This window comes from Coccidioides posadasii, chromosome 5 (genome assembly GCF_018416015.2).
Source record: "Coccidioides posadasii str. Silveira chromosome 5, complete sequence".
Classification (NCBI taxonomy): Eukaryota; Fungi; Ascomycota; class Eurotiomycetes; order Onygenales; family Onygenaceae; genus Coccidioides; species Coccidioides posadasii.
In genome coordinates, this window is record NC_089411.1 from 891,798 (window position 1) to 919,551 (window position 27,754).

Genomic DNA, 27,754 nt, shown 5'->3' on the forward strand with positions numbered 1-27,754 from the left:
CAAAAGGTTAGGCAGGGATTTGCAGGGCGGTGGAGTGGGAGGCCAGGGAGAGGGAGAGGGAGAGGGAGAGGGAGAGGGAGAGGAGAGACGGGTGAGGTGACGGAGTTTGAGTGAGCGAGTGAGAGTTGGCGAGTGAGACCATTCGATCGGAAGAGAACTCCTCAACAAGACCTCGACGATGGTTGGTGGTGATTGGACGTACCGATCACCTCTGGTTGGATGTTTGTGTAATGGATTGGCACAGGAGATGGGATGACGGTCATACATACATGGGCATGCGCATTCTGGCAACTTCGCGGTTCGTATTTCTGCCAGATGGGATTAACCTCACGACGACGGACGATGGTGATGGCTGAAGAAAAGCACAGAGTAGGGAAATGCAGGGAAATGCAGGGCAGAGAGGGCGGGCGGGCGAGCAAGAGAGCGAGGAGAGCGAAGACAGACCGGGAGAACACACAGTCAGACAAGGACTAAAAGAGCGGCGGCGGCAGGACAGAGCAGGGCGGGTGGATCACGACAAGCACGCAGAGTAAAATTAGCATCTCCAAGCATGTCTGACCCTGTAACGCTGTTAATCCCCAACCCCCCAAGAAACCTCGCCTACTATAAAACACCTGGGGGCCCTTTTTCACAGGTCAACTCTGTCTTCCTGCTACCAGAGTACAGAATTTTGGGTCTGTTGATCAGTAAGTGTATCATGCTCAGTTGGACTATCACGAGGCCAGAGAACCCCCTTCAGCTAGCTGGTTATTCGAGACGTATCAACCTGACCGATCAGAAAGACGACGACGACGACGACGACGACAAACCCTTCCGCATCCCCATAGATACCTGTGCGGAGTAGCTAGCTAGCTAACTACCTAACTCTCGACTACTCCGTACATATCGGCTATGACCAGCTTTGCCACTCACACTCCATAACGATCTTATTACTTTCTTCAAGACAGGCTGCGTTTTCCTCCAACAAAGAAAATTCCCACTCCACTTCGTAAGCCAAACCAATTTGCCGACGGCGCCGGCTTTCCTCCAGTCCGCTTCTTCTTGTTCTTCATACATATCCCCCTTCTTCCTCTTCCTCATTCTCACTCTCCATCCTCCTTCTCCCCTTCAGATAAAGAAAGAAAGCAATTACTCCGTACTTTTTTCTGGATCTTCAAGCCACCCCATCCTATCGAGACACGCCCCAGAGATGATCGTCGCCTGGACAATCGAACCACATCCCGATAAGATAAGTCAAAGCGGGTGATCTGCTCTCTAGTTCCCCTGTCTCCTTTTGATCGCCTTTGCAAGAAAATTCCCCCGCCGCCTCCGAGATAATTCCTGCCCTGGATCACGCCCTGTTCTTTATGTACGGGAGTACGGAGTATATGACACCAGGATCAGCGGACTCTTTGCCGATAAAGATGGAATTATCAACGTCTGCGCCCGCCAGATGCCAACTTGCGGCAATTAAACAACAATACGTCAATTCCGCGGACTCCCACCCAAAGGCCCATCGAGTCTGGCCCTGTCGATCCCACCGTGGGCTCCATCATCGCTCCCGGGCAAAAAGCGCAAAAAGAAAAAAAAAAAAAAAAAAAAAAAAAAAAAGGAAGTGAAAAGGACAAAACCAAGGAAAAACTTGAACCAAAGGCAAAAAGACTAAATTGGTTTCCACATTGTAAGTTGGTTGGCATCATCGTTCGATCGAATGTGCTGTTCACCGCAAAATCTCTGTCGTCACCGCCTTTTCTCCATAACGATTAAAAAAAAAAAAAAAAAAAAAAAAGAAAAGAAAACTCTTCGTCGAACGGATTGTGCTCTGTCGCAATGCCATTTTCGCCCCCATGCACACATGGTCTTGCCTTGAAGAAGCTCGCCGTTTCGTCTTAAAACACCCTGAGCTTTTGACACAAAGTCTTGCTAAGAATAGCCCGTAGCCCCCCAAACCCCCTTGTTTCCATTGTTTTCCTTGCCAGAGGACAGAATAATTGTAGAAAAGGCCAAAACAATCTCCCGCTATCTCCAGTTTTAATTTCTCGAACCTTGGTACGGGCGGGGGTGGTAGCCAGGTACACGCGCATGCGAACCGTGGCTCCAGCGGCGGAACCGCATCCCAGATCATCGTCATCCCCGAGCGTTTGGCTCTGTTCCGCTGGAACCCGGGAGATTGGAGAAGAACAATGACGGCTTGGCCGATGGAAGTAATAATCATAGCTAGTTAACTGGTTCCCGAGCCGCGTTCCGGGCTTGAAACAGGCTGTCGTTCATCCAGATGAACTTAACTACACATTTTCACTTTCATTGTAATTTTTTTTTTTTTTTTTTTTTTTTTTTTGTTTTTTTCTTTTCTTTTCTTTTCTTTTTTTTGCCCCTCGTAACTAACCCTTCGACCTGTTTTCTTTGTCAATATATCGTAGTCAGAGTGGTTAGGCCGGAATTACATGTATGAAGAGCAGCCCAGGAGGCGGGTTCTAATCCACCCCAGAATGCTGCGAAATCATCGCCTATGTGTAATGTATTCCAACCGTATGATTGATCCGGCTGCACTGTGCCTTTCCGAGAGACGCACAAAACCTCAAATTTCTGGAACGCTGCGGTGTGTGGGAGTACGGTGTAGGTAGATTGTCAATTCAACTCCCCGTTGTGCATACGGGCTGCTGTATCACACGTGCGACAGACTCCATTGGGCGGTAAACTGCCTTGCATCTTCAAACCCGAGCCATCGGCTATCAAACATGATGATGATGGGTGTTCTGGAATGATGCCGGAACGGCGGTGAAAATGGCATGATCAGGTGCTACTCGGTCGCGGGTGAACTTCGACGCGTCTCCCACAACTCCACCACCACAACTCTTGCCAACATCTCATGCCCAGATAAACACTATCAGCCGACGTCCTGCAAGGTGACCGGGGTAAAAGCCCCATGGGGAAGAAGAGAAAACGGCCAGCGCACGGCGCCGGCCAGAGCAATAGGCCCCAGAAGCGACCCAACACGTCACCAGGACCTGAAGCAGCAGGCAAACCCTCGTCCTTCGAGCCAACCTCTTCTACATCCACGACACACCCAGTGCTCTCATTGTACTATCCACGCGTCGTCAAGCTACGGTCGTACATCTTGGAACTCCTCCCGCCAACCTCCAAATCACGACGACGGAAAGTCGCGTCTCTCGGCTCCCAAAATGGCCGAGTCAGCAACATCGCTGGCAGTCGCCGTTCTACTGCGTCTCAAAGCCAAGCGCGCAATGGAGACGAAGCGGATCGCTCCCGCGCCCAAGGGGTCGCAGAGCTGCTGGACACGACGTTAGTCGGTGTTTTGAAACAGCGAGATCATGCAGATGCTCATTCCAGAGAGCGTGACTTCGCTGCTTTTACCCAATCACAGTTCCGCTCGAGTCGACTGCGTTGTACGAAAGTCTGTGCGACGAGCTCCCAGAGCGAGGTTAGTGAGCGATCACAGTGATACTCCTACGTATTGTTCTCGTCTTGATTTACCCGGCGTGGTCCTTTTCCAATTCAAACTCCCTTTTTCTCTTTTACCTTTTTTTTCTTTTTTGGATTGATCGACCATTGTAAAACAAAAAGCTGGACATGTCGACATTGGGACCGTGGTTATATTACAAGCAATTTCAACGGCTCTGCAATTTCGACCTTAACAATCCAAAGCTAAGTTCGCTCGCTCAACCGACAGTCATACTAAGAGGGCTGTTTTTCGCAGATTGTCGACTTTGCCATATTGACCCTGTTCAAGCAAAAACGAGCACCTTACTCTCGGCATACTCATCTGTTATGCCACGGGTTTCAGCGAGCATCAAGTCACTATGCTCCGAATCACGAACATGGTCCCGGCATCGTCCCACAGTATCCGAACAAGAATGTCTCGATGCTGAAGAGCTTTCCATGGACAGATGTTCTCAATCTGCTTGGTGAGAGTTGCGAAGAGATTATGCTGCATCTGCTGCTGGATTGTGGGCTATTTGTCTCCCTGAACTCGAATAGAGGCACTTACTATCAACTGAGTGGTAAGCTGCGAATTTACCCTCTTTTTTAATAATTTCTTCCCGTTTTTTTTTTTTTTTTCCCGGAGATTTGGACGCTAAACGTTTTAAATAGGGGTTCAGTTGGTAGAGCTAAATCTCCTTAGTCAGGAGATATCTGAGAAAAAGCCGGCTGACAAGGGGGGAAATGAGAGCGCTGCAAGTCACGTCCGACATGCATTGCATTCTCCTCGAAGTATCGTCTTCGTTAGGAGCAGGATCTTTTATGCCCGCCCCGCGTTAAATGCGAAGGGAGAAGCAAAGCTCGGTCTACAGCATATTCGTACGGTTCTTACAATCGCTACATAGCTGCAACTGTTTAGGCTGACGCAGAAAATATAGACGTTTTAAATCGATATCCCGACTGCAACGATTTAAAGCACACTGTACATATCATGAAATATATATTCCCGCGTCAGTTTGGATTGCACAACGTCTTCACGTCAGTCGTGGACTCCAAGCAAACTGCTCAGTCTTTCAAAGACTACACGCTGCGCGAAGAGGAAATGGCTATGAAAAAGAAAACATGCCCCGGCAAATTTTCCAACGAAAATTTGAATAAGCTGCCAAAGAGGCTGCGGGGCAACTTGGTTGGGTTGATACAGAAGTTACAGAAGAGACATCAGCGCTGCTCATACGTGGAGTTACTAAGGCATTACTGCCCTGTGGAAGTACGATCACACTCTATCCCTCGTCCCGATCTTATTTTGGCTTTTATTATTATTTGTTTATTTACTTTCTTTATAGTTGCTGACCGAATCCTTTAGAAGTCGCCGCCAACTGAGGTACAGCGGTCTGGGCCACCATTGACGGACTTCGCTACACCGATCGCATCTGTCTCTGCATTCTGCCGAGCAACTTTGCAAAACCTAATCCCCAACGACCTATTCGGGACTGGGGACGATGGGGCGCTGAATCGGGATATTGTCATGCGCCAGGTTGATGGTTTTATACAGCTTCGCAGGTTTGAGAGCATGTCTCTCCATGACGTCGCTCAGGGGTTGAAGGTGCGCTCCGATTCGCTTGCAATGGTTCTAGATTATCTCTGGTTTTGTAAAATGCAACGGATCTAACCTGGTAACATAGATAACATGTGTCGAGTGGCTCAAGCCACCACAGAGGACCGATAGCGCCGATAAGCTCTGCCTATCAGACAAGCAGAAGCGGCTTGAAATCTTCCTTGAATTCATCTATTACATCTTCGACTCGCTCCTCATTCCCCTGATCCGCTCGAATTTCTACGTCACCGAATCCAACGTCCACCGCAACCGCCTGTTTTACTTCCGCCACGATGTATGGAAGCGCCTCATCGAGCCGTCGGTCGCGCAGCTCAAATCTACGGTTTTTGAGGAAGTGAAGAAAGAAACAGCGGCCAGGATCCTGTCGAGGAGGACCCTGGGCTACGGCACCCTTCGAATGCTCCCCAAGCGCACCGGAGCTCGTCCGATCGTTAACCTGAGAAAGCGCGCCATCGTCAAGTCCAGGTGGAATGGAAGGATAGAGCTGGGGCACAGTGCCAACACGCTACTTGCACCTGTTTTCCAGGTGCTTAATTGTGAAAAGGCTTCGAAGTCGGGGTCTCTCGGTGCGTCGATGGATTCCGTGGGGGACATGTACGTTCGACTGAAGAGGTTCCGGGAAAGACTTGATCAGAGGGGAATCAGCAGGAAGGATCGGCTGTATTTTGTTAAACTTGACGTGCAGGCTTGCTTTGATACCATACCTCAGAAGCGACTGCTGCGTTTGGTTGACGGCTTGATCTCCGAGAATGAATACCGCGTGAGCAAGTACGCGGAGGTTGGGGCTCTATACCAGCCGGGTCTCCCGGGCCAGGCGAACGATGAGGGAGGACCAGCGAAACCCGTGAAAAAGTTTGTCTCCAGGGCCGCTCCGGCTGTGGACTTTAAGAGTGCATACGACTTCGTCGTGGAGCGAGCAAAGCAAAGTACGAAGAGAAACACGGTGTTTGTCGACACGGGGAACCAGAAACGGCACGAGGCCGACGACTTGCTGGCGCTGTTGGAGCAGCACGTGCGGAACAACCTGGTGAAGATCGGGAAGAAGTATTTTCGACAGAAGAACGGGATCCCACAGGGCTCGGTTGTGTCAAGCATCCTGTGCAATTTCTTCTACGGCGAGCACGAACGAGCGGAGCTTGGCTTCTTGGGCGGCGATGAAGAATCGCTCCTGCTGCGTCTGATCGACGACTACCTGCTTATCACCACGAAGGAGGACGCGGCGACGCGGTTTCTACGGGTGATGCTGGAAGGGGGCCAGGAGTATGGGATCTTGGTGACTCCCGGCAAGACGTTGGTCAACTTTGAAGTTGAGATGGGCGGTTACGACATCCGGCGGCTGGGCAGATTGTCGCAGGAACAATTTCCATACTGCGGGAACCTTATCGATACCAGGACGCTGGCGATCAGCAAAGATCGGACCCGCCGACAGGACGACGATCTCCACGTGTGCGACTCGCTCACGCTTGAGCTGAGGAAGACGCCCGGACAGGGGTTCTACCGCAAATCTCTGTCTATGTTTAAACTACAGGCGCACGCGATGTTCTTCGACGTGAAGCACAATTCCGCGAGCGTGGTGCTGGCGGGTGTATATCACGCGTTCCTCGACTGTGCGATGAGGATGTATGCGTATCTGCGGTCGCTCTCGCGGCGGCAGCGGAACAGCCGAGAGGTGAGGAGGTCCTCGATGGACGACATGCTCACCCGCACCATCGGGGGGCTCATCGACTACGCGGTGCGCCTGATCCGCTCCTGCACGAAGAGCTCCGGGGGTGACGACGGCGAGGGCAGGAGTGGCAGCACAGGTAATAATGCTATTATTACAAGGGTGCAGATCCAGTGGTTGGCGGTGCAGGCGTTCAGAGAGGTGCTGGGGAAGAAGCAGAGTCGGTCTGGGCGGACGATACAGTGGCTGGATAGCGTAGGGAGGGCGTCGAGGCCGACGGGGCACAGAGAAGCGGGACGGCTGTGGAGAGTGGTGAAGGATGCAAGGGGGGTTATGCAGAACTATCGGATTTAACCGCCAGAAAAACAATAAACGAACTAGTTACTCCGTACTCCGTACATCACTCCGTCACGCTCCGCAGATGAAACTTTTTTCGTGCTGAACGAGAGTTGTCTTTTTTTATTTTATTTTCTTTTCTTTGATTCAGTCTCGGAATGCCGGATATCCAACCTTTGCTCCACCGCTTCTCGAAAGGGCGTCGCCCTGCTTAAGATGACGATCGCAATCAGCTGCATGTTGTCCTCCGTACTCCGTGTGGATGTCAACTCTGTGTGGGGTTTTTTTTTTTTTTTTCGTGCGTGTGTTTCTCTCGGGGCGACGAAGCATCTCTCATCTTCCTGTTGTGCTGATGAAACAGCGCGGGATCCGGTGAAACTGCTTAGTTAATTTGCAGGGCTGGCAAAAAGGCGCGCCCGCCACGTTGCTGTGGCTGTTGGTCTTGGCGCGAATCACGAGCCACTGTAGGGCGAAAGTTGCGATGCGGTCATTTCGGGTGTTTAAAAAAAAAAAAAGAAAGGTTGTTCTTTTTCCTTTTCTCTTCTTTTTTGAGTTGGAACTCATCAATAAGAGGCACGGAATGGGGTGTACCCGGGAGTTCAGAGAGGGAGAGGGAGCTCCATGCTCAAAAATAACTCCCCTGCAACCTCCAACAGGAACACATGTTGCTCATTGCTTTTTATTGGTTGACTCTTTTTATTTTATTTTATTTTTATGCTTCTGTTTCTTCGAATGAAAAATGACAGATAAGAAACAATGGTGTATGGAGTAAAACTGAGAGTGTTTAATCTGCCTCATACCTAGAAGATGAGTAAACAAACAACTAGGTCATTCTTGGTTAGCATGTGGGCCCGACCAAGCCTGTTGGGGAAGTGGATCACAGAATTTGCAGCTGTGATTGGTCATGTGCGAGACTGCCTCTTCCCGTGCCAGAGGTCACAGTCCCCGCCGCCAGGACAAGCAAAGCAGGAAATAAACAGCCCGGCCAGCCGGCGGCGTGTTACGGTACAGGTGTGATACGGGGGGGAAGAAATTCCAGGGCGGCGAACTGGGGCTGACAGACGGGACTGGATTGACACTAAAATGACACGACGGACTGGAATGGGACGTGGAATGGGACTTGGAATGGGGACTTCGGACTGGGACTGGGAAGGCCGGACCTCAATTCCAACCTTCACTCGATCTCCTTCTCTCTTTCTCTCTCTCGATCTCTATCTATTCTCTCCCTCTCTCTCTCTCTCTCTCCGCCTTCACTTCTCCTGTCTCTGCTGCTCTCGTTTCTGATTGTCCTGTGTGCCCTGCTCGGTGCGCTCTGTCGCCACTCCAGAGTTACTATCTAGCTTAAACAATAAATCAACCTTGAACCTAATTCTTAAATTGCCTGATGTTCTAATCGCCGTGCTGTTTCTTCTCCATCTGACCTCTCATGTCGCTCGCTTGAATAAACTCCCCCAAGGTCCGGGGAGGGAAGATCTCCCATCGTTCGTTCCCCCAAAAAGGGAAAAGAAAAAGGAAAAAGAAAAATATATATACACACTGCACCCCTTAATCCAGCACATGCCCTGATCCTGTCATTCGTTTAACATCCTAACATCCCTCCACCCCCCAGTACAGAGTACAGGAGCCTGTATAATTTAATTTTCCGGTTCTTCTTCTTTTACAGAGGAGATTACTTATTCTAATACACCCTTCGTTCTTTTTATTTTCTGTCTTTTTGTTTCTCGTTTCTGACATGGTTTAACCGTGCTCGGCCCTTCAGCGTACCCTTGTGAAACAGAACGGCCGATCGCTTCGATTGGATCGTTGTTCCCCTTCTCCTTGTCTCCCTATCTCCTTGTCTCCCTGTCTCTGTTCTTTTTTTTTTTTTTTTTTTTTTTTTTTTTTTTTTTTCCCTTTCTCTCGGCCCAAGATGATAGATAATGTCGTGACCGCGATCTCTGTTGCCCCGGACTCCCCGCCCGATCTCACCGGCTCCAAATCCTCCAAGTCCTCCTCGTTCCACTCCTCCTCGCGCCGATCCATCCCCGATGGCATCCTCTCCGACATCTCAAACTTTGAAGACATTGGTCTCGATGAGGATCTCGATGTCCCTCGCATAGATCACACCCATCTGGGTAAGGATAGACTGGCCGCCCGGCCCTCCCTGCGGAGAGTGTCCAGTGGTGGGCATGCGACGATGCGAAATATCACCCCCCGGGCTCCCGTGCGAGAGCTCACCCTGCCGGAGAAGAAGAAGAACAACAATGACTATCCGCAGCTCAAGGCCCAGATCAACGGCGCCCTGAGCGCAATGCAGTCGCTGGCCCTGCCCCGCCGCGACGTCACCGGAAAAAGGGGCGGCGCGTCTGGTCCCTCGAATCAGTCGCTGCAGCCGCGCTCGCCGTCCTTGTCGAGGCCCAGAACCCGCTCGCCTTCGCCGAACAACAACAGCGTCGGCCCCTCTCGCGTCGTCCTCCCCGTCAGATCGCACAGCAGACCCCCTCCGACCCCGAACGGATCCCTGCGGTCCTCCTCCAAACCCCGGAAGAGCGTCCAGGAGCTGGAGGATGAGTATCATGACTCGGACGATGAGCTGCCAGAGGATGCGGCCTTGTGGAACGTGCCGATATCGCCGCGTCCGCCCCACGAACGCCCCCCGGAGAGCAACAGCAGGTCCAGCAGTCGGAGTCCCGGTCCCAGGCCGATTCCGCTGGAACATACCGTCTCGAGCCCGTCGGCCGTGTCTTTACCACCGTCTACGTCACCACCCCCCAGGCAGCAGCAGCAGCAGCAGAGGGGCCGCCACAGGCTGCCGAGGTCGAGCTCCATGGGTCACTTGCGTGGACAGGGCGGCCGGCTTCCACGGGCCAACACGTGGAATGTCGTTCTGTCAGATCTGTCCGAAGAAGCAAAGGTCCTGACGGAGGCTCTTGAATTCCATGCCGATGAAGCGGCTCGCGAACACGAGGAACGCATCCAGGGTGGCAAGTCGGCCAAATCGAGTTTTGAAAAGCCGAAGCGTGAATCGGGAGGCATGATCGAACTGCCACCGCTCCAGAGGCCGAACATCATGATCGACCCGCTTCCGATAAGTAAAGAGAAGGAAAAAGTGCTGTCGCGCACAAGACCCAGCTGGCTACCCCCGAAGGATCAAAAGGAAGAGAGGAGGCATTTGAAAGAATATAAGAAGATGATGGCCTTATCCCGTGAAGCGGGTAAGTGAGAAATCCTGCTATGCATAGCTATCCCTTTTTATTTTTATTTTTATTTTTATTTATTTTTAAAGTCCTCAAATTTGTTCTAACTTGATAGTATAGAGAAGCGGAAAGCGGCGCAAGCTGCCTCTGCGCAATGTAAAAGGGATGACACGCGAAAGATGCTGCAGCACATTTGGGATGAACACGTGTTTCCCAATTGGGATCGGGCTATCAAGGAGCCTCGCACGCGAGAACTCTGGTGGCGCGGGATCACACCACGATCGCGAGGAGCGGCCTGGCAGCGCGCCATCGGTAATGGTCTTGCATTGTCGGAGGAATCATTCAAAAAAGCACTTGAAAGGGCAAACCAGCTTCGGGCGAAGTGCGAAGAAGACACATCCGGCGTCCACAACAACATGCGTGGTCGGTTTCAGGCGATTCGATGCGACGCGGCCAAGGCGTTCCCAGAATTGAGAGTCTTTTCGAAAGAGGGGCCTCTGTACGATAGCCTGGTTCAAGTGCTCGATGCATATTCGATGTATCGTAGCGACGTCGGGTATCTCTATGGCATGCATGTATGTTGCATAACCCAGGGCCCCCCCCAAAAAAAAAAAAAAAAAAAAAAGAGCCAGCACGTTTCTCGTTCTAACAAGTTTTTCTAGACGGTCGCCGCTCTACTTCTGCTACAGCTTCATACCCCCGCTGCAGCCTTTCAAACTCTAGCCAATGCCCTCAATCGCCCTGTTCCTCTAGCTTTCTTGACCGCCGACCCTGGAGCCACTGCCCGCGCGTATTCACTTGCCTCTGCGACACTTCGTCTCAAATTCCCGCGCTTGTCAACCCACTTATGTGAAAACCTGTGTCTTACCGATCATCAGATCTGGGAGCCCATGTTCAGGACAATCTTTACTAACGGTCTTGATCTGGAACGGCTCAGCCGTGTCTGGGACTGCTGGGTATTCGAAGGAGATCGGGTCCTGTTTAGGGCCGGAGTCGCAGTGCTGGGCAGTCTGGAAGCGCAACTGATGAGCCTTGCACCTAGCGAGGAAGGCCAAGCAGCAGCAGCGGCGATTCTGGGATGGGGTTCCAAGAGCGTGGGCATAGGCCGAAGGAGGTCCGCCCCTGTATCGTCGACCATGCCCTTGGCGGCGGCGGCCATGACCGGGCAGAACGGGCAGTATTGGGCCGTTGAAGTTGTGGGAGATGAGGATGTGTTTATGAACATTGTTAAAGAGGCAGGGAGGTGAGCAATACACGCCATGGGGAAGTATATCGCTTTTATCCAACCAACCCCCTCGTTTGATCTGATAATAACATTCTTGTTTTAACATATACATGGTTCTTTATGCTGTTTCTTACAGCAGAACCAATATAATGACTCGTGCTGTTTTTGTCTTTTTTTCTTCTTCCTATTTTAGCATTCTTTTGATGTTAGATCTGGGCATGATGAACTCAACTACTTCTCACCGAGCACCAAGCCAAAATTACTCTCCTTTTTTCTGTCCCTTTTTTTGTGTATTGCACCTAATTCTCACTCTCTTTACGAATTATTATTTTTCTTTCCCCCTGTCTTCAGCTTTGAGACTCTGGTTTGTTTTTTTACAGTGTAAAGCTTGTATGTACTGTACATACTCTCACACATACACACACACACCCATACATACATACATACATACATAGACGCACATGCATCACTAGCACTACATGTGTACAAAACATTTCATATGTATGTGATATTGGGACAATGTATTCAGCTTGCTCTTTGTATATTCCTTACCTGCAGGGCGGGGAAGAAATAACCAGCATGCATCAAGTTCAGTGAGGCGTGTCGTGCTTAAAACCCTAAAGGAACAGCACGCCCTACCTCACGCCTTACATCAAAAAAGGACCATGGCTTCTTCCAATAAAACCAAATTCCTCATGGTCATTCGGGTGAATCTCCCATCAAATTGCTTGGGAAGTTCTCAGGAGGCCTGGGGCTTTTGCAGCTTTGCTTCTCTCAAAAGTCTTTTCCCATCGTCACACAGCGCCAATGAGTTTTCCCCTGTGACACCTGCTACCAAAATAAACTACAAGCTGCATTATCTCGACATTTCTAGACAAGGTCATGATCAACATGTATCTCTCTCTCTCTTTTTTTTTTTTTTTTTTTTGAAAAGCAGGAGGTTTTCCTCAGGAGATTCTGATGAAATATGCGCCAGATGATTTGATGTTAATTGGTAGGCATGTGACTTAACCACGTCCATACATACATACATACATACATAAATATACTCCGTATACCTCCCCCAAACAGGCTTCCAACCCTGGTAGAACATAAAGGTTGAAGTGGAAGCTCGACGACGCCCGAAACCTACCCGCATTGACACGAGCTTTTCTCTGCTCAACTGACCCCCGCGAATTTCTTCGCTCCCTGCTTGGAAGAAGGGAAAAAAAAAAAATTGTAAAATTGTGCACTTGATCATAGCTTCTAAAAGATGACATACAAGCTAGACTAGATGACCTGCTGTGAGACACTGCATAAACAGCAAAGACTACTTGGTAATGTTGGCAACATGAGCAAGAATCCCACACCCTCATGAAGGTTATAACATCCCCACTCACTGCATAAGCTTTTTTTCTTTTGTTTATTTGTTTTTTTTAAAAAGAAATGATAATATCAATGGGTCAGCAGGACAATCAGGAATTCCATTGATTAAAAAGATGATAATACTTCTGTATCAGCTGGACAATTGCGCACAGCTACAGAGCAAAAAAGAAAAATAAAAGGTATTGCTAGAAATGAATGAGGTGGAAAGAAAACCCCTGGTCAAATTAGAAGGTCAAATAAGCATAAACACATAACTTCCCTGCAAGAGAGGCAATAGAAATGAATTACACGCAAGAACCAGAGACTTTGAAAATTCATTAGGGAGCGAGGTGGAGAATAAGCATGAAAACATCAACTCTGCTCAAGGAAGAAAAGAAATAGAAGTAGTGTAGAAGGGGAGTATGAAACAAATAAAAAACACTCCAGAATAATTGGTATAAAACCGTAGAAAGCTTCATAAGCAGATGTGCATAGCTCAAAGGATTAATCTTCGTGGCATGATGCGGAAGATATTCCAGGAATAGCTATGCGATTTGTTGAAAATAAATGTCCCGACCTTCTCAGCTGATTCATCACAGAGATAACCGAGATAAATCCAGTAGGCATACAGAGAGATATCAATCGGTGGTCTATGCGCCTTGATGCGTCGTCATCTTACATAAACCTTTCAGATGTCGGGCGAGAGCTGGATGCAAGCATGCATACACCATGCCCTGTTCAGGCTCCTGCTCTGATCTCTGCTTGTGGAGTGCCCGGAGGTGACTGAGGTATTTGGCCCTGCGTCTGTTCCTGGAGCCGTTTGCGCTGGTTGAGAATTTCTCTTATATAAAATTCCACCAACATCGTCGCGTATGTTTGTAATTCGTCAGGGGAGATGGAGAGACGGAAGTCGTTGAGCAAGAGAAACTGGAGCTCAATGTGGTTGAGTTCGCGAAGTGGTATGCCACCAACCTATTTACAAAATAATCAGGGTCAGCAAATGCACAAACCGCGGGTTAAATAGCTAAGAGTTAAAGCTGGGCTAACCTTGGAGTATCTTGAATTGGTCCAAAACGCATCAGAAAAGTATTTGGTCGCGCACGTAATACCCGCTATAACGAGACGGTGGATATTGAGACTATCAACAACGAAATAATGCGAGAAATCTACTGCATCGGCGTCATCATTGTTGTGATCATGGGTATAATCAGGATTGTTGTTATCAACTTGCATGGAATCTGCGTTTGAAGTCGGTGGTCGCTGTGGATCTTGGATCATTGGAGATGGAGGTTCGCTGTGGGTAAGTGGAGCGTTGACACCGGAGGAAGGGGGCGTGATGAGGTGAGAGGAGCGCCCACCAGGAGTGATGGTGAGCGGGGGAGCTGGAGAGGTAGGCCGTTGACTATTTTTGCCATCGTGCTGTCGTTGAAGGTTCTGAAGGTGGCCCTTATTGACGATTTCGGCCATACGGTCAAAATAGACGAGTAGACAGAGGAAGATCTCATAGGACGACGGGCAGTACCGGTATATCCTTATGAGATAGTCATAGAGCCCTATGTTGGGGGTGTTTTTCCCATGGAAGGCCAGTACGCTTGCGGCCTGCGGACTGAGGCTAGCAACACGTTCCGGCGAAGGGATGTGACGGTGGATATGTTCGTGCTGAAGGTCGTTTGTGGCGGTGATCTTGTTTAGGAGACCTGCGATCATCTCGATCACATCAATGACTGGCATCGATCGAATATCGTACTGTCGACCAGCATTTTGAAAGGGACGAGTTGCCATCCCTTCGCGCGAAGACGACAGCATCTCCTCGCTGGCAAAGCGTTGGATGTGTTTGAGGTCGCGTACTTTGATGCGCTCAGGAGGGGTATCTGCGGAAGCACCGAGCGATCGGGACATCCGGTTGGCTGGGTGGGACACGGGAGATGAAGGGGACGATTGGGACGTTACGGCTGGTGCATCAGGCCGGTCTCCATGTCTCTCCTGTTGGGAATGGCTGGATTGGAAAGAGTGGTGTCGTTGGGAAGAAGGGCGCCTGCGGTCGGGCAGGCTCGGGGGGGCAAGGGACGAGCGGGACGCCATTGAGGACCGGGGCTCGTCTGGGGCTGACGAGGGACCAGGAGCACGCCGAGGAGGATTTGAACGAGGAGGATTCGACGAAGTTATTGAGGCCGAAGCAGCTCGGGCGCCGGCATCAGCTGAGCTCGAGGTGGCGGCATCAGGTTGCGGACTGGGACGGGCAGCATGTGAGGAGGAAGTGAAGGACTGGTGGGATGTCGCAGGAATCCGGTTTACTCCATCACTGAACATTGTGTACTGGGGAGATGGGATGGGATGTGACACGGTTCAACCGATGGGCAACGATCCCATATCAGAGCTGAGTGGTGAAGAGGTCTGTTTGACGGGCCAAGATGTGGTGGGGCGGTGGCAGAGAGCAAACAGGCTGGATAAATGCAACCACGGGAGAGAATGATAACAACTGAATTCTCCAGCTGCAAGATGTTCTGTAAGGATCAATGGAAAGAGAGATATGCTGGATCAACAGAAGATCAGAAAAGCTGTGAGAGAGAGCGTGAAAAAGCCCAACAAGGATGATGGCAGTCTGGTGAAGGGGTGCGGGTGGAAAGTTAAAGCCAGCGAGCTATGGAGTTTTCAAGGAACAGGTAGCGCCGATCTGTTGGATGCGCATCTGTGATTTCCACCTGACAGGATTGTTGCTTTTTCTGGCTGGGCCGGCACAGATCAGATCGAAGAGTAGGTGGCTGATGAGAGACAGGACAGGATCGTCGCGCTACCGATGCAAAGTGTTGAACAGGCAGATGGTGAAGGACGGAGTTGACCACTCTGCATTTATCGCCACTCCGCGCCAGCGCTGCAACATGTGGCAACCTTCAAGCAAGAAGGCAAAGCCTAATGAGAAAAGACAGTTTGCAAAAAAAAAAAAAAATAAATAAAAAAAAAGAAAAGAATTTAGAAAAGAAAAAGGTAGAGTAAAAGCAGCAAATGAAGCAAACAAGACAAATGGAATGAACTATGGGTGCTATTGTCATGAAATGAGGAGAAGGTGAAAAATTTGTTAAAAAAAAAAAAAAAAAGAAAAAAAGAAAAAAAAGTGAGTCCAGAACTGCAGCCAACACTCCTCTCGCTCGATCGCTCGGGTTTGGGCTCTGACCCACACGGGCCCCAAGAGGTGGACGGGGTTCATGTTATGTAGCTGACTCGAGCGCAGCCAGCAAGACTCGCCGACCCCTGTAGGAACGTGGGCTCTTGGACTCGATTCTCGAGCCCCGGAAGCGGACTGGCTTGACGGCGTGGCCGGCGCTCACCCCTGCAATTGGCTTTGGGGAATTCGCTCGCTCGCAGCCCTGGCATCGTGTTTGACCGCTCGCTCCGTGGTGTTTTGAGCCTCCAAAAGGTCGAGAGGTAGTCCGTATTCAACGTTGCTTCAGCCATTGCGGCCTTTTATCTTCCTGTCATCTTTCTACAGCCATTGCTGCATTTTATTTTCCTGTCATCTTTCTACGGCTGTGGAGAATATTCATGATGTCAGAAGTGCACTCGTTTTTGTTCCAGCAAGACTAAGTACAGAGCAGTCAGTTTATCGCATACATCGGAGATTTGGGTACTACTCGTCTCGCTGTCGGATGGATTCTACAAGCAGCTCGTCGGGAGAGACTGGCACCCCTTGAACCAGCATTTGATGAAAATCTGGAAAAAGGGCTTGGTGGCACATTCAAATCCAGCCAAACTGGCCAGGAAGCACCACGAGCCTCGAGGGCATTCATTTTTGCGTCTTGCAGTTAATTCGTTCTGCCACTAAAATGAGTTGGGTGACAGATATACATATATATATATATATATATACATACAATGCACCTTGGAATGGTTGCAGAAGCAAATGTAACACGCCGCAGTGGGAACCATGCTGCTCGTCTTGAGGAAAGGGTTGAGTTGGGAGATTACAATTTACACGTGGGAAGGCTTAAAGTTGTACATGGATTGTTTGTTCTCTACTCCGTAGTTGTAAGTAGAGTGTTGCTATCCCCCCCTGGACAGGAGTGAAAATTGGTACACGGTCCCCGAAAGATGAGTTAAATTCCTCAGGTCCATCGCCAAGTCGCCCCCTCCCTTGTGGAGAATCCCGCTTGAGGAGATGATATCTGGATATCTACTCTGTCATCCGTACAGGGTTTCAAAAAAAAAAAAAAGGATATGGAGAATCACGTCGATGAAGTGTATTGTCCAAGGTCAAGACAATGGCTGGAAGACCCCACAGAGGGAGACAGGTCATGATAATTTTGCCAATAGGATGAGAAACATGTTTCTCTCCCAGCAGGGGGTGGACCGTGAGCTCACGATCCACCTTACTCCGTACACACTGCCCTGAGAGGTATTTGCGGCGGTCAGCATCGATTGGAGGGCGTCGGCAAGAAGCGCTGTTCAGTAGCAACATAAGGGAGTAGGGCCTGGTAGCGAAGGGCTGGAACATTCTCTCTGTTTCGACATCGCTTTCTTTTTTTTCCTGTCGCTTTTTTCATCGTTAGCTGTCGCCCGTCTGGCAGCCCCTTTTAACAAGCGGCGTGCTTGGCAACCATTCCCCTCTGGGCCGGGCCTGAGCTAATCACTCGGACACGACGACGCAACCAAGAAAAGCGAACGGCGAAAAGCAGCCCGCGAGACCTCATCTGCCGCTCAACCCCGTCTCTCCTGCTGAAGAAGTGACCCCCGTCCGTCCTACATTCTTTTGCTTGTATCTTGCCGCCTGTGCTCTGCATCCTCCCTCTCTGGTTGCTGTTGGCTCCGTGGCAACTTAATTTTTCTCTCGACTTTCCCTTCTTCCCCCTCACTTTGTTACTCTCGTTCGACAATGTTACATTCCATCGTGTCTTGATTGAGCCCCGTTGCTGATTCCGCTCCTCGCCGTCTCTGCCGCTCTTCGCTCGCTTACCGCCTCGAAGACCCCCGCCCCAAAACAATTCTTATCGAGTCCTGATCTGAATCCCTTTGGGTTGCTTGCTTCTGAACCAGGCGTCCACGTTCACCTCGGATCTCCACGTGTGTGTTTGAGTTTGAATCCATCTCACGGAGGGGGGTTGTTCGATACAAGAGTCTTCCCAATCGAGTATTTTCGTGGTCTGGAATTTGTCATGAGAGGACCTCGAGGTGGCCTGGCCTCGAGGCCGATATTGTGTCTTCTTCTGGTTTTGTTTCTCACGAGTTTACTGGCTGGTCATGTCGCCGCACAGAGGGACGACCCTTCCGACCGACCGGATACAGACAGGCCTCAACCCACGAGAGAAGTCACCCAGACAAACTCGCCAACCAGACCGGACAGAACACAGACGCCGCCTCCATCCCCGCCACCTACTGACAGGGAGACCGCGACCGCTCGTACACCCACACCGCAACCGACCGAAACAGAGTCCCGAAACCTCCCTGGCCTTTCTACCGAATCTAGCACCCCTACAACCACGCAGGACAGCACATCATCGAGATCGAGATCTGGGCCGGCTTTCACTCTCCCATCACTTACGGGCGGGCCAACGATACCAACCCCGCAAATTCCACCCAAAGAGGGGGCACCGTACCTGCAGAAGTCCAACCTGCCTGAAGGCACGATCTTTATCGCGGTTGGCGCGGCTCTCGGACTTGTCGGTGTGATAGTGGTTGCATGGCGACTTCTTGTCGCCTGGTCCGTCAATCGATCCGTCCGACGTGCCACAAACAACTCACACCATTCCGACGCAACCGCCCTTTTACACGCCAGTAACAGGAAATCGGTATATCAGAGCTCTGCTGGGGCTCCGGCGTCAAGGGAGAAGATGAGCAAAGAGCGCCATTCTCGCGTCGGCCCCACCCATACCACGAACCAAAGCCTCTTCTTCTCCCCAACTGCTGGCGCGAGCATGCACACGGCAGGAAACAGAGGCTCTGGCTACCTGCCTGCTGGTTACTATGCTGCAAGCGGCGCCGCGCCTGGAGGAGGCTCTGGCTTGGCACATCTTAGCGGCTCGTCCATCGGCCTGTCGCCCTTGGGACCCCAGTCTCAAGGCTATTCACGTACAAGATCAGGGCCCAGTCCACCGGGATCGCCTGGCCTGCCCCCCGGCAGCCGTGGTCATGATCAGGCCCACCTATCAACGAGCTCGCTGAACCTGTCCGTTGCGCCGCAAGGTAGAGCACCGAGCGCTTATCTTGAAGATCTTTTCGAGAACCATCCTCCAGGACGGTGAAAATTGAAAAGCTAAGAAAGAAGCTTCGCGAGAGCCCTCGTTGATACAGCGGCATTTCCGATCTTGATCGAACCCTCCAACTTCTCATACCGCCTTTCCGAGCCCTCACCGTTCCTTTCCTTTCCTTTTTTTTTTTTTTTTTTTTTTTTTTTTGCGGCAGGAATAATTCTGATGTCGGTCATGTCTGGTTCTTGGCGTTATATATCCTTATCAGCGGAAAGATGTTTTGTCTCTTTTCTCGGCTCCTATTGACTTGCTGTCGTGCCATTTCCTCATTTTGTCCCTCTCGACATATCCACACTGGACAGGGAGATTCCCATGGGCCCAACTGCAATCCTAGGGGGTTCAACCCCATAACCTTCTTCCCTATTATTGTTGTCCTTTGAGTCAATAACCCTGCACTTGGACGACGATTCTACGAGCCGTGTTTTGTGGAGATTACGGGTGTTAATACGTCTCCCGAGACTCATTTATTTTTTGTCCCTGACGTTTAATCTCTCAATTTCGTAACGCAGAACGTTCTAGCGCCGCGCTCGGCTGATTGCAGACTCGCCCCTAATGACCGGTCTTAAACGAATAAAATAATTCCTCTTCAAACGCCGGTTTCCTTGCTACCAAATCCATCTTGTGCAATCCACCCCTGACCTTTCGTCTTTTCAGGAGCCTTGTACAATGTCAGTTTTCCTTTTTTCTTTTTTTTTTTTCTTTTGATTCCCCTGCCACCAAGCTTCTTTTCCATTGTACTGTGGAGGAGGCGATATCTCCATAGATATTTCTAATAATCTGAAAACGGTCCATAGTTAGGTTATCTCTTTTGATTTTGTATATATTGCGAATGCACATACATAGATATTGTTTTATTTGGTTTGATCCTTACTTTGATCTAAATGAAATGTCAAATTAAATAGTGGATTGTCCTACCACACACTCTGGTTTGTCTGACCGGAGCCTAAAATTATGCTCCTGTGAATATAGGCACGGATTAAAGTCTATCTGCATACACGAGGAACTGAAAATATTTATTTGAAAAGTGAACAAGATATACTCTGTACACTCAAGTGTTAAAAAAATATTATGTTTTGGGGAAAAACGAAGGCGGTGTCTAGATGGTTTACATAGAATTATGTGGAAGATATACCATCGTAGGAGGAATTCCCTAATAGGGCGCGTAAAGAGAAATGATTCAATGATGTATAGAGAGAGAAAATCCGGTATTTGGATTAATCTTCGTCTATTTTCGGCGTAAATTCTCCCAGGAGAATATCATCCGGTGACGGACCCCGAGTACTTCGGACTAAAATCGTGGAGAGTCAGCAACTATGCATGGTGCAAAAAAAGTTTGGCTGTCACAGATAATTCAGGATGATGCAAGTGTGAGAGAAAACTTCCTGCAAAAGGTACTCACCCCACTCTGTCTCGACTCGCAGGAAAATCCACATCCACCGTCTTGCTACTTCTAGAAACATAAGAGCAAAGACTCCGCTCTCCAAGTCGTGAATCCAGTTCAGTCTGACACTTAGGCGGGACATCCATGTGAAGCGGAGTATAAAATCGATTGCGATAGCTCCATAGTAGATTCCATCAGCGTGGAAGAAGCGGTGACGGCGGAGTCCAAAGGGGCGATCGAGGCCTGGCTCGAATTCATGGGTTTGGGACAGGGCGGAGGCGGAGCTGACGTGATGGTATGGATTGTGTCGGAATTGGGTGGTGATGTCGGAGAAGAGGCAAAGGTCCCAGTCCTTAGCCACGTCCCAGTAGAATGTGAAGGATGATTGTATTAGCGCGGATAAAACCCTATTTTCGTCGCATTTTTTACGATCAGCCGGAATTGCAATAAGAAAGGCATTGGACTAAACGTCAGAAAAACATACCATAGTTTATGCAAACCAGCCTCGCTCAGGCCTACCCTCGATGGATCATAACCCTGCTGCAGCGCGGTTAAGATAATGACGGGAAAGGCAGTGGAGTACTTCAACGCGTTAGCCAGATGTTGGCCTCCCCAACCATCGACATTTCTGTTCCCACGCCGCTGGACGCGTGAATATTCAATTAAACATTGTCGCAGACGGATAATACTCGGGATCGAGATGAGCAACGGAATGGCAAAGTTCCCACCACACGCACGATTGGGAACACCAGTGCTCGATACCCCTGAGGAAAAGAACATGCATTGGGTGACAAATAGGTCACCGAGGACTTTGGCATAACTCGTTAACACGTCAGCAAAAATTATGTCACCGAATTTTCCATCCTGCGCTTCTGCAAGTCCGCCGAAACCGACCCGTTTCAGGGTTACCAGCAAGCGATGACGTCCGGCACGCGAGAGGCGATGAAGTGGAAGAAAGAGTAAGATGGAGAAAATGAAGAGGTAGGACTGCGGGAGGACTTCCCAGGCGAGAACCAGCTCGGGGGAACGGTGGGTGATGGCCCAGAAAAGAAGAAGGGAAAAAGCGAGTGGGATGGAAAGGAGGGTAGCGAGATGGTACGTCGACTTGTAGACGGGAACGCTGCCAGCTGAAGATCGTGAGGGATAGCGAATTAAGGCGGGTACGTCCTATGCTTGTTAGCTGTTGACGGAGTGGTTTCGGTGTCGGCTTGCGAGGACCTTTGGGATCGGGAATGCATTGCACGTACAATCTTTACTGCGGATAAATAATGCAGATTTAAACCCCATCCCCAGACACCTGTGTGAGGAGTTAAAGCCATTAGCTTCATAGAGGTTCTCGGTCAAGGCGTCAAAAGCATGGGGAAGCTTCCTACCAGCAACCAAGATCACCGCAACGCGGTATGGGAGGGGAAGAACAAGGTTGAACCCTTCTGGCTTGGCCGCATGGTGGTCAGGGTCCATATTCCATCGCAAGCCCGAGAACCGACTCCTTGCCAAAGCTAGACAATAAACAAAAGTTGCCCTGGTTTGAAGCTCGTATGTGTTCTCCCGAATATTTACCAGGTACGGAGCGCCTAGCACCAAAGAAAGTTATTTGCTACAGTATCACGCTTGGCCGAACAAGCAGACCTCTGGATTACATAACCCGAAATGCCAAGAGGCCAATAAACCTTAATTACTATAATGGGTTATCTCACGTGACATGTTCGACGGCCGAGGTATCTTTCTGTCTTTGGGAAGGGCGGCTTCAGGTTGGAGTTTCGCTGGCGATGGCAATCTTCCTCTTGCATGCTTGATCTTCGCAGGACTGAGACCCCGTGAGAGGTGCTAGCAAAGGACAAAATGTCGTCCGATGACTCTCAGCATTCCTCCTCATCGCCTCCTAGCTCCAAACCTACCACTTCGCATTGGCCTACCTCCCATTTCTTCCCTTGGGCAACTTCCCCAGATATAATCCGAGCTCACGAAAAAGATGCCTATATCACCGGAACATTATCCACTCAAGTCCAATCGATTGTACGAACCCTTCGCGGCGCCAGATTTGCCCATGCACACACCGATGCTATCAAAAACCTAACAGACATCTTATACCTGTCCCTCACTACCCTCGTCGGGAATAGAACGCTGGGGGAGGAGTACTGTGACGTTGTACAGCTGGAGGATGACTCCCTACGGTTTCCGTCGCTGGCTCGACGGGCTGGTTATATTCTCAGCAGTATTCTCATGCCGTGGACACTGCAGCGAATTCTCCCCGCATTCAGACGTCGGTTGAGGGCAAAGCTGGAGCGGAGTATTGCGCGCAAACAGGCAAAGTCTGTATATTTCTCGAAAGAAGAACAGCAAAAGAAGAGACAAAACCTGGTCCTTAAATTTCAAACGTACATCCTTGAGCATTTGGATTCCCTAACGTCGCTTTCGCCCGTTTACGCCATCCATCTCGCGGCGTTCTATTTCACTGGTGCATACTATCACATTTCCAAGCGACTTTGGGGCTTACGATATGTGTTCTCAAAGCGGATAGAGGAGAGCGAAGAAAGAGTCGGATACGAGGTACTGGGGGTATTGATGGTCCTGCAGATCGTTGTACAGGGAATTGTACACGTGAAAGAGGTCGTTGAATCTATTCAGGAAGATACCCAGTCGAAGGACAAGCACGATTTCGGATCACACGGCCAGCCAGGAACAACTTTAAAAAGCATCTGTAACCCTCCGTCCATACCTTCTTTACCGCCGGACACACCCCGATACGACCTCTCATCGGATGCGGGCACAGCTCTGAGCTGGATACCGGCTGGGCAACAGCGTAAATGCACTTTATGCCTCGAGCCATTCAAAGACCCAAGCGTATCTACCTGCGGACATGTCTTCTGCTGGAGCTGTATCCGGGACTGGGTGCGTGAAAAGCCGGAATGTCCATTATGCAGACAAGAGGCCCTGGGATCTAAAATCCTGCCCTTGAGAGGCTGAGAGTCGTCGAACATGCGATGTATCAGAGTCGGGAATTAGGTTATTCATTTTGAACATGTATGATACCTCTTAGAGATATAATATCAGATAATGCAGAGATGTAAATGAAATTCCGAAGTGACTTGAAGGTCAATCAGTTACAAAGTACATATGTTGGTATACCAGGTTATCCCACGGTTTAGCACCGCCCAAACCAGGTAAAGCACTGTATCGCCACTTTCACAATTATAAAACCACTCTTCTTCCACCACTTGATCTTTCTCCTTCGTCATCCCTACGTTTCTTCTTGTTCTTTCCAGTTTTCTCTCGCTCATCTCTGCATCTCTCTCTTCTTGATTCCCCATTCTCAGTTTTACCTGGAACAGCTGTGCTGCAGCTGAATAATTCCAAGCCTTGACTATCAGACTCCTCTAGGAATCAAGGCAAGCAGTATGCTCAACTTTTATGTCTCATCAAGAGCAATAATGCATCCTCCCTTGTCACGACTCTCCAAGAAAATGCTCAAGCAAATACTGAAGAATGCTCGTGCATCAATCTCATTAACAAGGGGCTGCTTAGATTGATGATAGTCAGGGTGCCCTTCTCGAACTCCCACCCTGCTTCAGCCATCTTCCCCTCCATGGCTTGGTTCTTTGCCCATATCTTCATTTTCACCCCATGCGCTGTACATCCGGCTGCATCGGCCTTCTCGACGTCGAGCAACGATTCATGTAGGCGTAAGCGCACTTTGAGTGGATCAGACTGTCCCTTGACCTAGCCCTGAGAGTCCAAAAGGGATTTGAATTCCTTGAAATCGAACGCTTTGCATCTTCAGCCATGTCGCGGAGGAATTTAGTGACAATCTGGACGTTGATATGAGAGTGAGACATAGCGTGGAACTGAAGATTGTTTCAAGGTTGACGGAAAGCCTCCACGTGCAAAGGGGCTTGTCCTTTCTCCAACAGCCATCAAAGATTTCATCATCCCAATAATGAAGTGTCTTTCCATAACTTCATGGGAATGTCCTATTGCTGCTTCACAACCTCCAGCAGTCCAAACAAGTACCCATACAACCTTATCATACGGGCGAAGTTGCTGAGTGAAACCAGCACGTGAACAGTGACGCCAGACGAGCACAAAAGTACACAGCTTCACATAGCTGACCAGTTTCGATACCTATGAAGTTGTCACAGCACAGAACTAATTCAGCCAGCGGCGTGGCAACCTTGCCTGCAATCGACAATACCATGAGCGAATTCTCGAGCGTGCAGGACAAGCTATGACTCTTCCCTCTATGCTGGCTATCTCGAATAAAGGTAGACCACGGTGCGCTGATATTTGCGTAGACCAGAAAATCCTTCGCACCTTGATGCTGGTGCTCGTCATCGTCCTTTTTTGCCATGATTTCTGTCTTTCAATACTATCTGGCGAGTTTCCATATGTCTCAAGGCAGAGCCCCATCAAGCCGTCCTGAGCTAGGGCTTCCATGCTGCCAAGTTCCTTGGATCCATTGGCGTTATCTAGGACAATAGTCTCAAGAACAGAGGAGCTGCGATGAAGAGTGGCGTGGTCCGTAGCTAGTCAGCTATCAAGCTAGCTCCGTTTCCTCCAGAATGTTTCTCGGCGTGGTTAGGCGAAGCAAGGTGGTTAAGAGTATCTGGCGGATGTGTGGCTTAGGGCGCCATTCTGGTCATAAACAATTCGACCAGGAACGTAGAGGCTAATAAAAGTAATCTAGAAGGAAAAAAAGCAAGGGGCTGTGGAAAAAAACAAAGAGACAGGGTAATATATTCCTGTAGCTCTCCAACTGTGCTCTGGGTGTGTCGTGAGCCGTATGGGAGAAGAGCAACTGGATGAACAGGGGGGATTGGATATTTAAAATGTGGACCGGAACGGGGGATCTAATGCAGTCCTCTAGTGGAATAATGGGGAATGTCTCGTGTCCAGCAGCTTTCAAGTACAGGTGCAAAAAAAGTTTGGTGAGTGTGTCATGGTTATAAAAGCCAAATCCAACACGAGAGCAGCTGTGTTGAGGCTTAGTTGATGAAGGGTTCCCAGGATCGGCCATCTCCACATACTACATTCTTATCTTTGCAATGCTCTGAGCTCCAGGATTGGGCCCTTCAAGCTGAGTTGTGACACATGTACCACATGTCTGTCACATATGTCTTATAGATATTGTCATCTCCATAGGTCTTGTGTTCTGTGAAGACTGGGCCTAGTTTTCACACTGTCTGAGAGCGAGGATTCATAAAAGATGGAATGCCTTGCATGCAGTAGGATGATCTGTTGCGATAGAGCTCATCAAGGTTGTTGTTTAGCTCATTAACATCCAGCATTAACTCCTATGTGGAGTTTGCTCTTTTTCAAATATTTGTTTGGAACAGAGGTAGAGGGAAGGCTGAAAATCCATCAAGATGAAAATGCAGGAATATGAACGCCCATATATGGAAGCATGGACTTGCTGGGAAGCCTTTTGTTTTGATTAGCTAGCCTAAGACCGGTCGTTATCACATCACATCAAAAGTCGTTGAATGCAGAGTCTAGACTGCGACTGTTCTTCAAGAAGTAAATACCGCTGTCTACTAAGGGGGTGTGTACCCGATAAAGTGTGGCGGAGATGGCTTCTTCCCTTTCATTGTCTTTGACAGGGATACCATTTCTGAGGACTTGAAAGCCTCCAGCTCTCCGGGAATGAGAAGCAACATCCAGGGCATGGTACGGAGCAGTTGGATGAAGTTTGAAAAAGAATTGAAACTGACGGTCCATGAACTTCCATAAAGCAGTGGCGTACACTTAGGGTCACGTGGAAGTCATAAATATAAATCTCACGTGACCATCTCATTCAATGGACTCTCGTTCACGCCATATCAATTGCTTGGGAACGACCTTCCAGAGAGAATCGAGCTGACAATTCTTAGCGGCCTGGAGTCAACCACAAACCTTTGATGAGCAGGGGAGATCATCTTTACCATTCGTGTTGAATTAAATATATTATACATCATCTCTCAACATGGCGTCGCAACTACTCCCACTTGGTAAAATCTAGAATTCCATACTTTTCCAAATACTTTTGCGTGATCGCTAACATAGAACTGATGAATAAGAATTAATTGATAAATGCGTTGGATCCAAGATCTGGGTTGTTATGAAGGGAGATAGAGGTGCGGTTTGTCTATTTTTGGCCTCTTCCACAAAGCTCTCACTCGGATGTGCCAGGAAGGAATGCTTTTACTGACTTGCGTTCGACGCTGTAGAGTTCAGCGGAACTTTGCTTGGATTCGATGATTACGTTAGTATGTATTTCCTTTTATCCTCCTGAAAGTTCTGATATGAAATGGGCAGACTAATAGCTACTCATAGATATGGTTCTGGAGGACGTTACAGAATTGTATGGACACATTTTCACATGTCCTGCTGCAGCAAGAAAATCGCCTTGCTGACAATATCCTAGTGACTATACAGCAGCTCAAACTAAGCTTCCTAAGATCTTGCTAAATGGAAATAATGTTTGCATGGTGCGTTTAGCTCAACCATTCTCTTCTCGTCACACATGAGGCTGACGTGTTGATATCAAGTTAATTCCCGGCGGTGAGGGTCCAGTCGGCTCTGCAAGCTAGACCAGGGCTGGCGCAGTTTGGATGGAGTCGGTTTTCCTTCATGTCTAGACTCTGGAGTTTTGGGGTATTATTGCATCATTCTACGAGATATATGAGCATTCTTAAGTCCATTATACTACATGGAGCATCATTTCCGTACGAAGTAAATCAAAACAAACGGGTATTACATACTCTTTCCACGGGGTTACGCCAATCGAGCGGCATTCAATGATCAACCTACAAGCTATATCTCAGATATCTCAAAAGGTTCACCCAGGAGTAGGCACAATCTACGTTACAGGAAACACAGACCGCCAAGCACGCAAAGGTGAGGCTGGGTCTCTCTCCCGCCGCCTTTGGTTCAATTTTTCTGTTTTCCCTTTGTCCAAGGATCCGCTGGGCGTTAACGTTGGAAAGTTGCTTGTTGTCTCTCAAAATATCACGGCTATGACCTATTACTACAGTGGAATGAGGCTTTTACCGGTAGAGAGTACCGTCACGATATATATCTCTGCAAAGCATCTTCCTGTTTTAAGTAATAGTAGATAGCATCGAGCACTAGTAACAGTTGTAAGAGAAAACGACAAAAGTAAGGAGGACGGAGTACGCAGAACAGATTTATTTTCACCCTAGATGTTATCAAATGATTTCGACTACGACACCATCTGGTAGCCAAGGTTACAAGAAAGCTGGTTTTGAGTTTCTGAAGAATGAATTTGGAGGAGATGAAAATTTTTACCCTCTCGATTGTCGCGGCGTAATATCCCCGCACTAAAGCGAAATTGGGGGTTTGAGGCTGAATCACAGAAG

General features: G+C 49.2%; 8 protein-coding genes across 8 annotated transcripts; 5 read left to right on the top strand and 3 right to left on the bottom strand.

Moving 5' to 3' along the window:
• The first annotated feature begins 2,889 nt into the window (after positions 1-2,889).
• On the top strand, positions 2,890-7,187 carry D8B26_008278 (uncharacterized protein). Its single transcript, XM_066125802.1, has 6 exons — positions 2,890-3,421; positions 3,698-4,001; positions 4,093-4,299; positions 4,359-4,687; positions 4,784-5,023; positions 5,103-7,187. The coding sequence occupies exons 1-6, from the start codon at positions 2,906-2,908 to the stop codon at positions 7,050-7,052; spliced, it is 3,546 nt and encodes a 1,181-aa protein (XP_065981886.1). The 5' UTR covers positions 2,890-2,905; the 3' UTR covers positions 7,053-7,187.
• A 1,558-nt stretch (positions 7,188-8,745) lies between these two features.
• Positions 8,746-11,911, top strand: D8B26_008279 (uncharacterized protein). The gene is made up of 3 exons (XM_003068051.2): positions 8,746-10,228; positions 10,331-10,785; positions 10,873-11,911. The coding sequence occupies exons 1-3, from the start codon at positions 8,944-8,946 to the stop codon at positions 11,455-11,457; spliced, it is 2,325 nt and encodes a 774-aa protein (XP_003068097.2). The 5' UTR covers positions 8,746-8,943; the 3' UTR covers positions 11,458-11,911.
• Positions 11,912-12,661: 750 nt separating this feature from the next.
• Positions 12,662-15,684, bottom strand: D8B26_008280 (uncharacterized protein). The gene is made up of 2 exons (XM_003068052.2): positions 13,827-15,684; positions 12,662-13,751 (listed from the first exon to the last, which is right to left on the bottom strand). The coding sequence occupies exons 1-2, from the start codon at positions 15,087-15,089 to the stop codon at positions 13,518-13,520; spliced, it is 1,497 nt and encodes a 498-aa protein (XP_003068098.1). The 5' UTR covers positions 15,090-15,684; the 3' UTR covers positions 12,662-13,517.
• Positions 15,685-17,469: 1,785 nt separating this feature from the next.
• On the top strand, positions 17,470-19,853 carry D8B26_008281 (uncharacterized protein). The gene has a single exon (XM_003068053.2). It carries the CDS (start codon positions 17,927-17,929, stop codon positions 19,010-19,012), a length of 1,086 nt encoding a protein of 361 aa, XP_003068099.1. The 5' UTR covers positions 17,470-17,926; the 3' UTR covers positions 19,013-19,853.
• Positions 19,854-20,095: 242 nt separating this feature from the next.
• Positions 20,096-21,860, bottom strand: ERD1 (protein-ER retention protein; the record flags this gene model as incomplete). Its single annotated transcript, XM_066125803.1, has 5 exons — positions 20,096-20,306; positions 20,418-20,806; positions 20,884-21,566; positions 21,647-21,696; positions 21,773-21,860. 5 exons carry the CDS (start codon positions 21,858-21,860, stop codon positions 20,233-20,235), a joined length of 1,284 nt encoding a protein of 427 aa, XP_065981887.1. The 3' UTR covers positions 20,096-20,232.
• A 339-nt stretch (positions 21,861-22,199) lies between these two features.
• Positions 22,200-23,708, top strand: PEX10 (peroxisome biogenesis factor 10). Its single transcript, XM_003068055.2, has one exon. It carries the CDS (start codon positions 22,242-22,244, stop codon positions 23,364-23,366), a length of 1,125 nt encoding a protein of 374 aa, XP_003068101.2. The 5' UTR covers positions 22,200-22,241; the 3' UTR covers positions 23,367-23,708.
• Positions 23,709-23,867: 159 nt separating this feature from the next.
• On the bottom strand, positions 23,868-24,747 carry D8B26_008284 (uncharacterized protein; the record flags this gene model as incomplete). Its single annotated transcript, XM_066125804.1, has 3 exons — positions 23,868-24,091; positions 24,166-24,208; positions 24,430-24,747. The coding sequence occupies 3 exons, from the start codon at positions 24,745-24,747 to the stop codon at positions 23,868-23,870; spliced, it is 585 nt and encodes a 194-aa protein (XP_065981888.1).
• A 1,482-nt stretch (positions 24,748-26,229) lies between these two features.
• On the top strand, positions 26,230-27,127 carry LSM5 (RNA-binding protein lsm5). Its single transcript, XM_066125805.1, has 6 exons — positions 26,230-26,383; positions 26,453-26,509; positions 26,603-26,641; positions 26,709-26,736; positions 26,800-26,863; positions 26,924-27,127. The coding sequence occupies exons 1-6, from the start codon at positions 26,359-26,361 to the stop codon at positions 26,963-26,965; spliced, it is 255 nt and encodes an 84-aa protein (XP_065981889.1). The 5' UTR covers positions 26,230-26,358; the 3' UTR covers positions 26,966-27,127.
• The last annotated feature ends 627 nt before the right edge of the window (positions 27,128-27,754 follow it).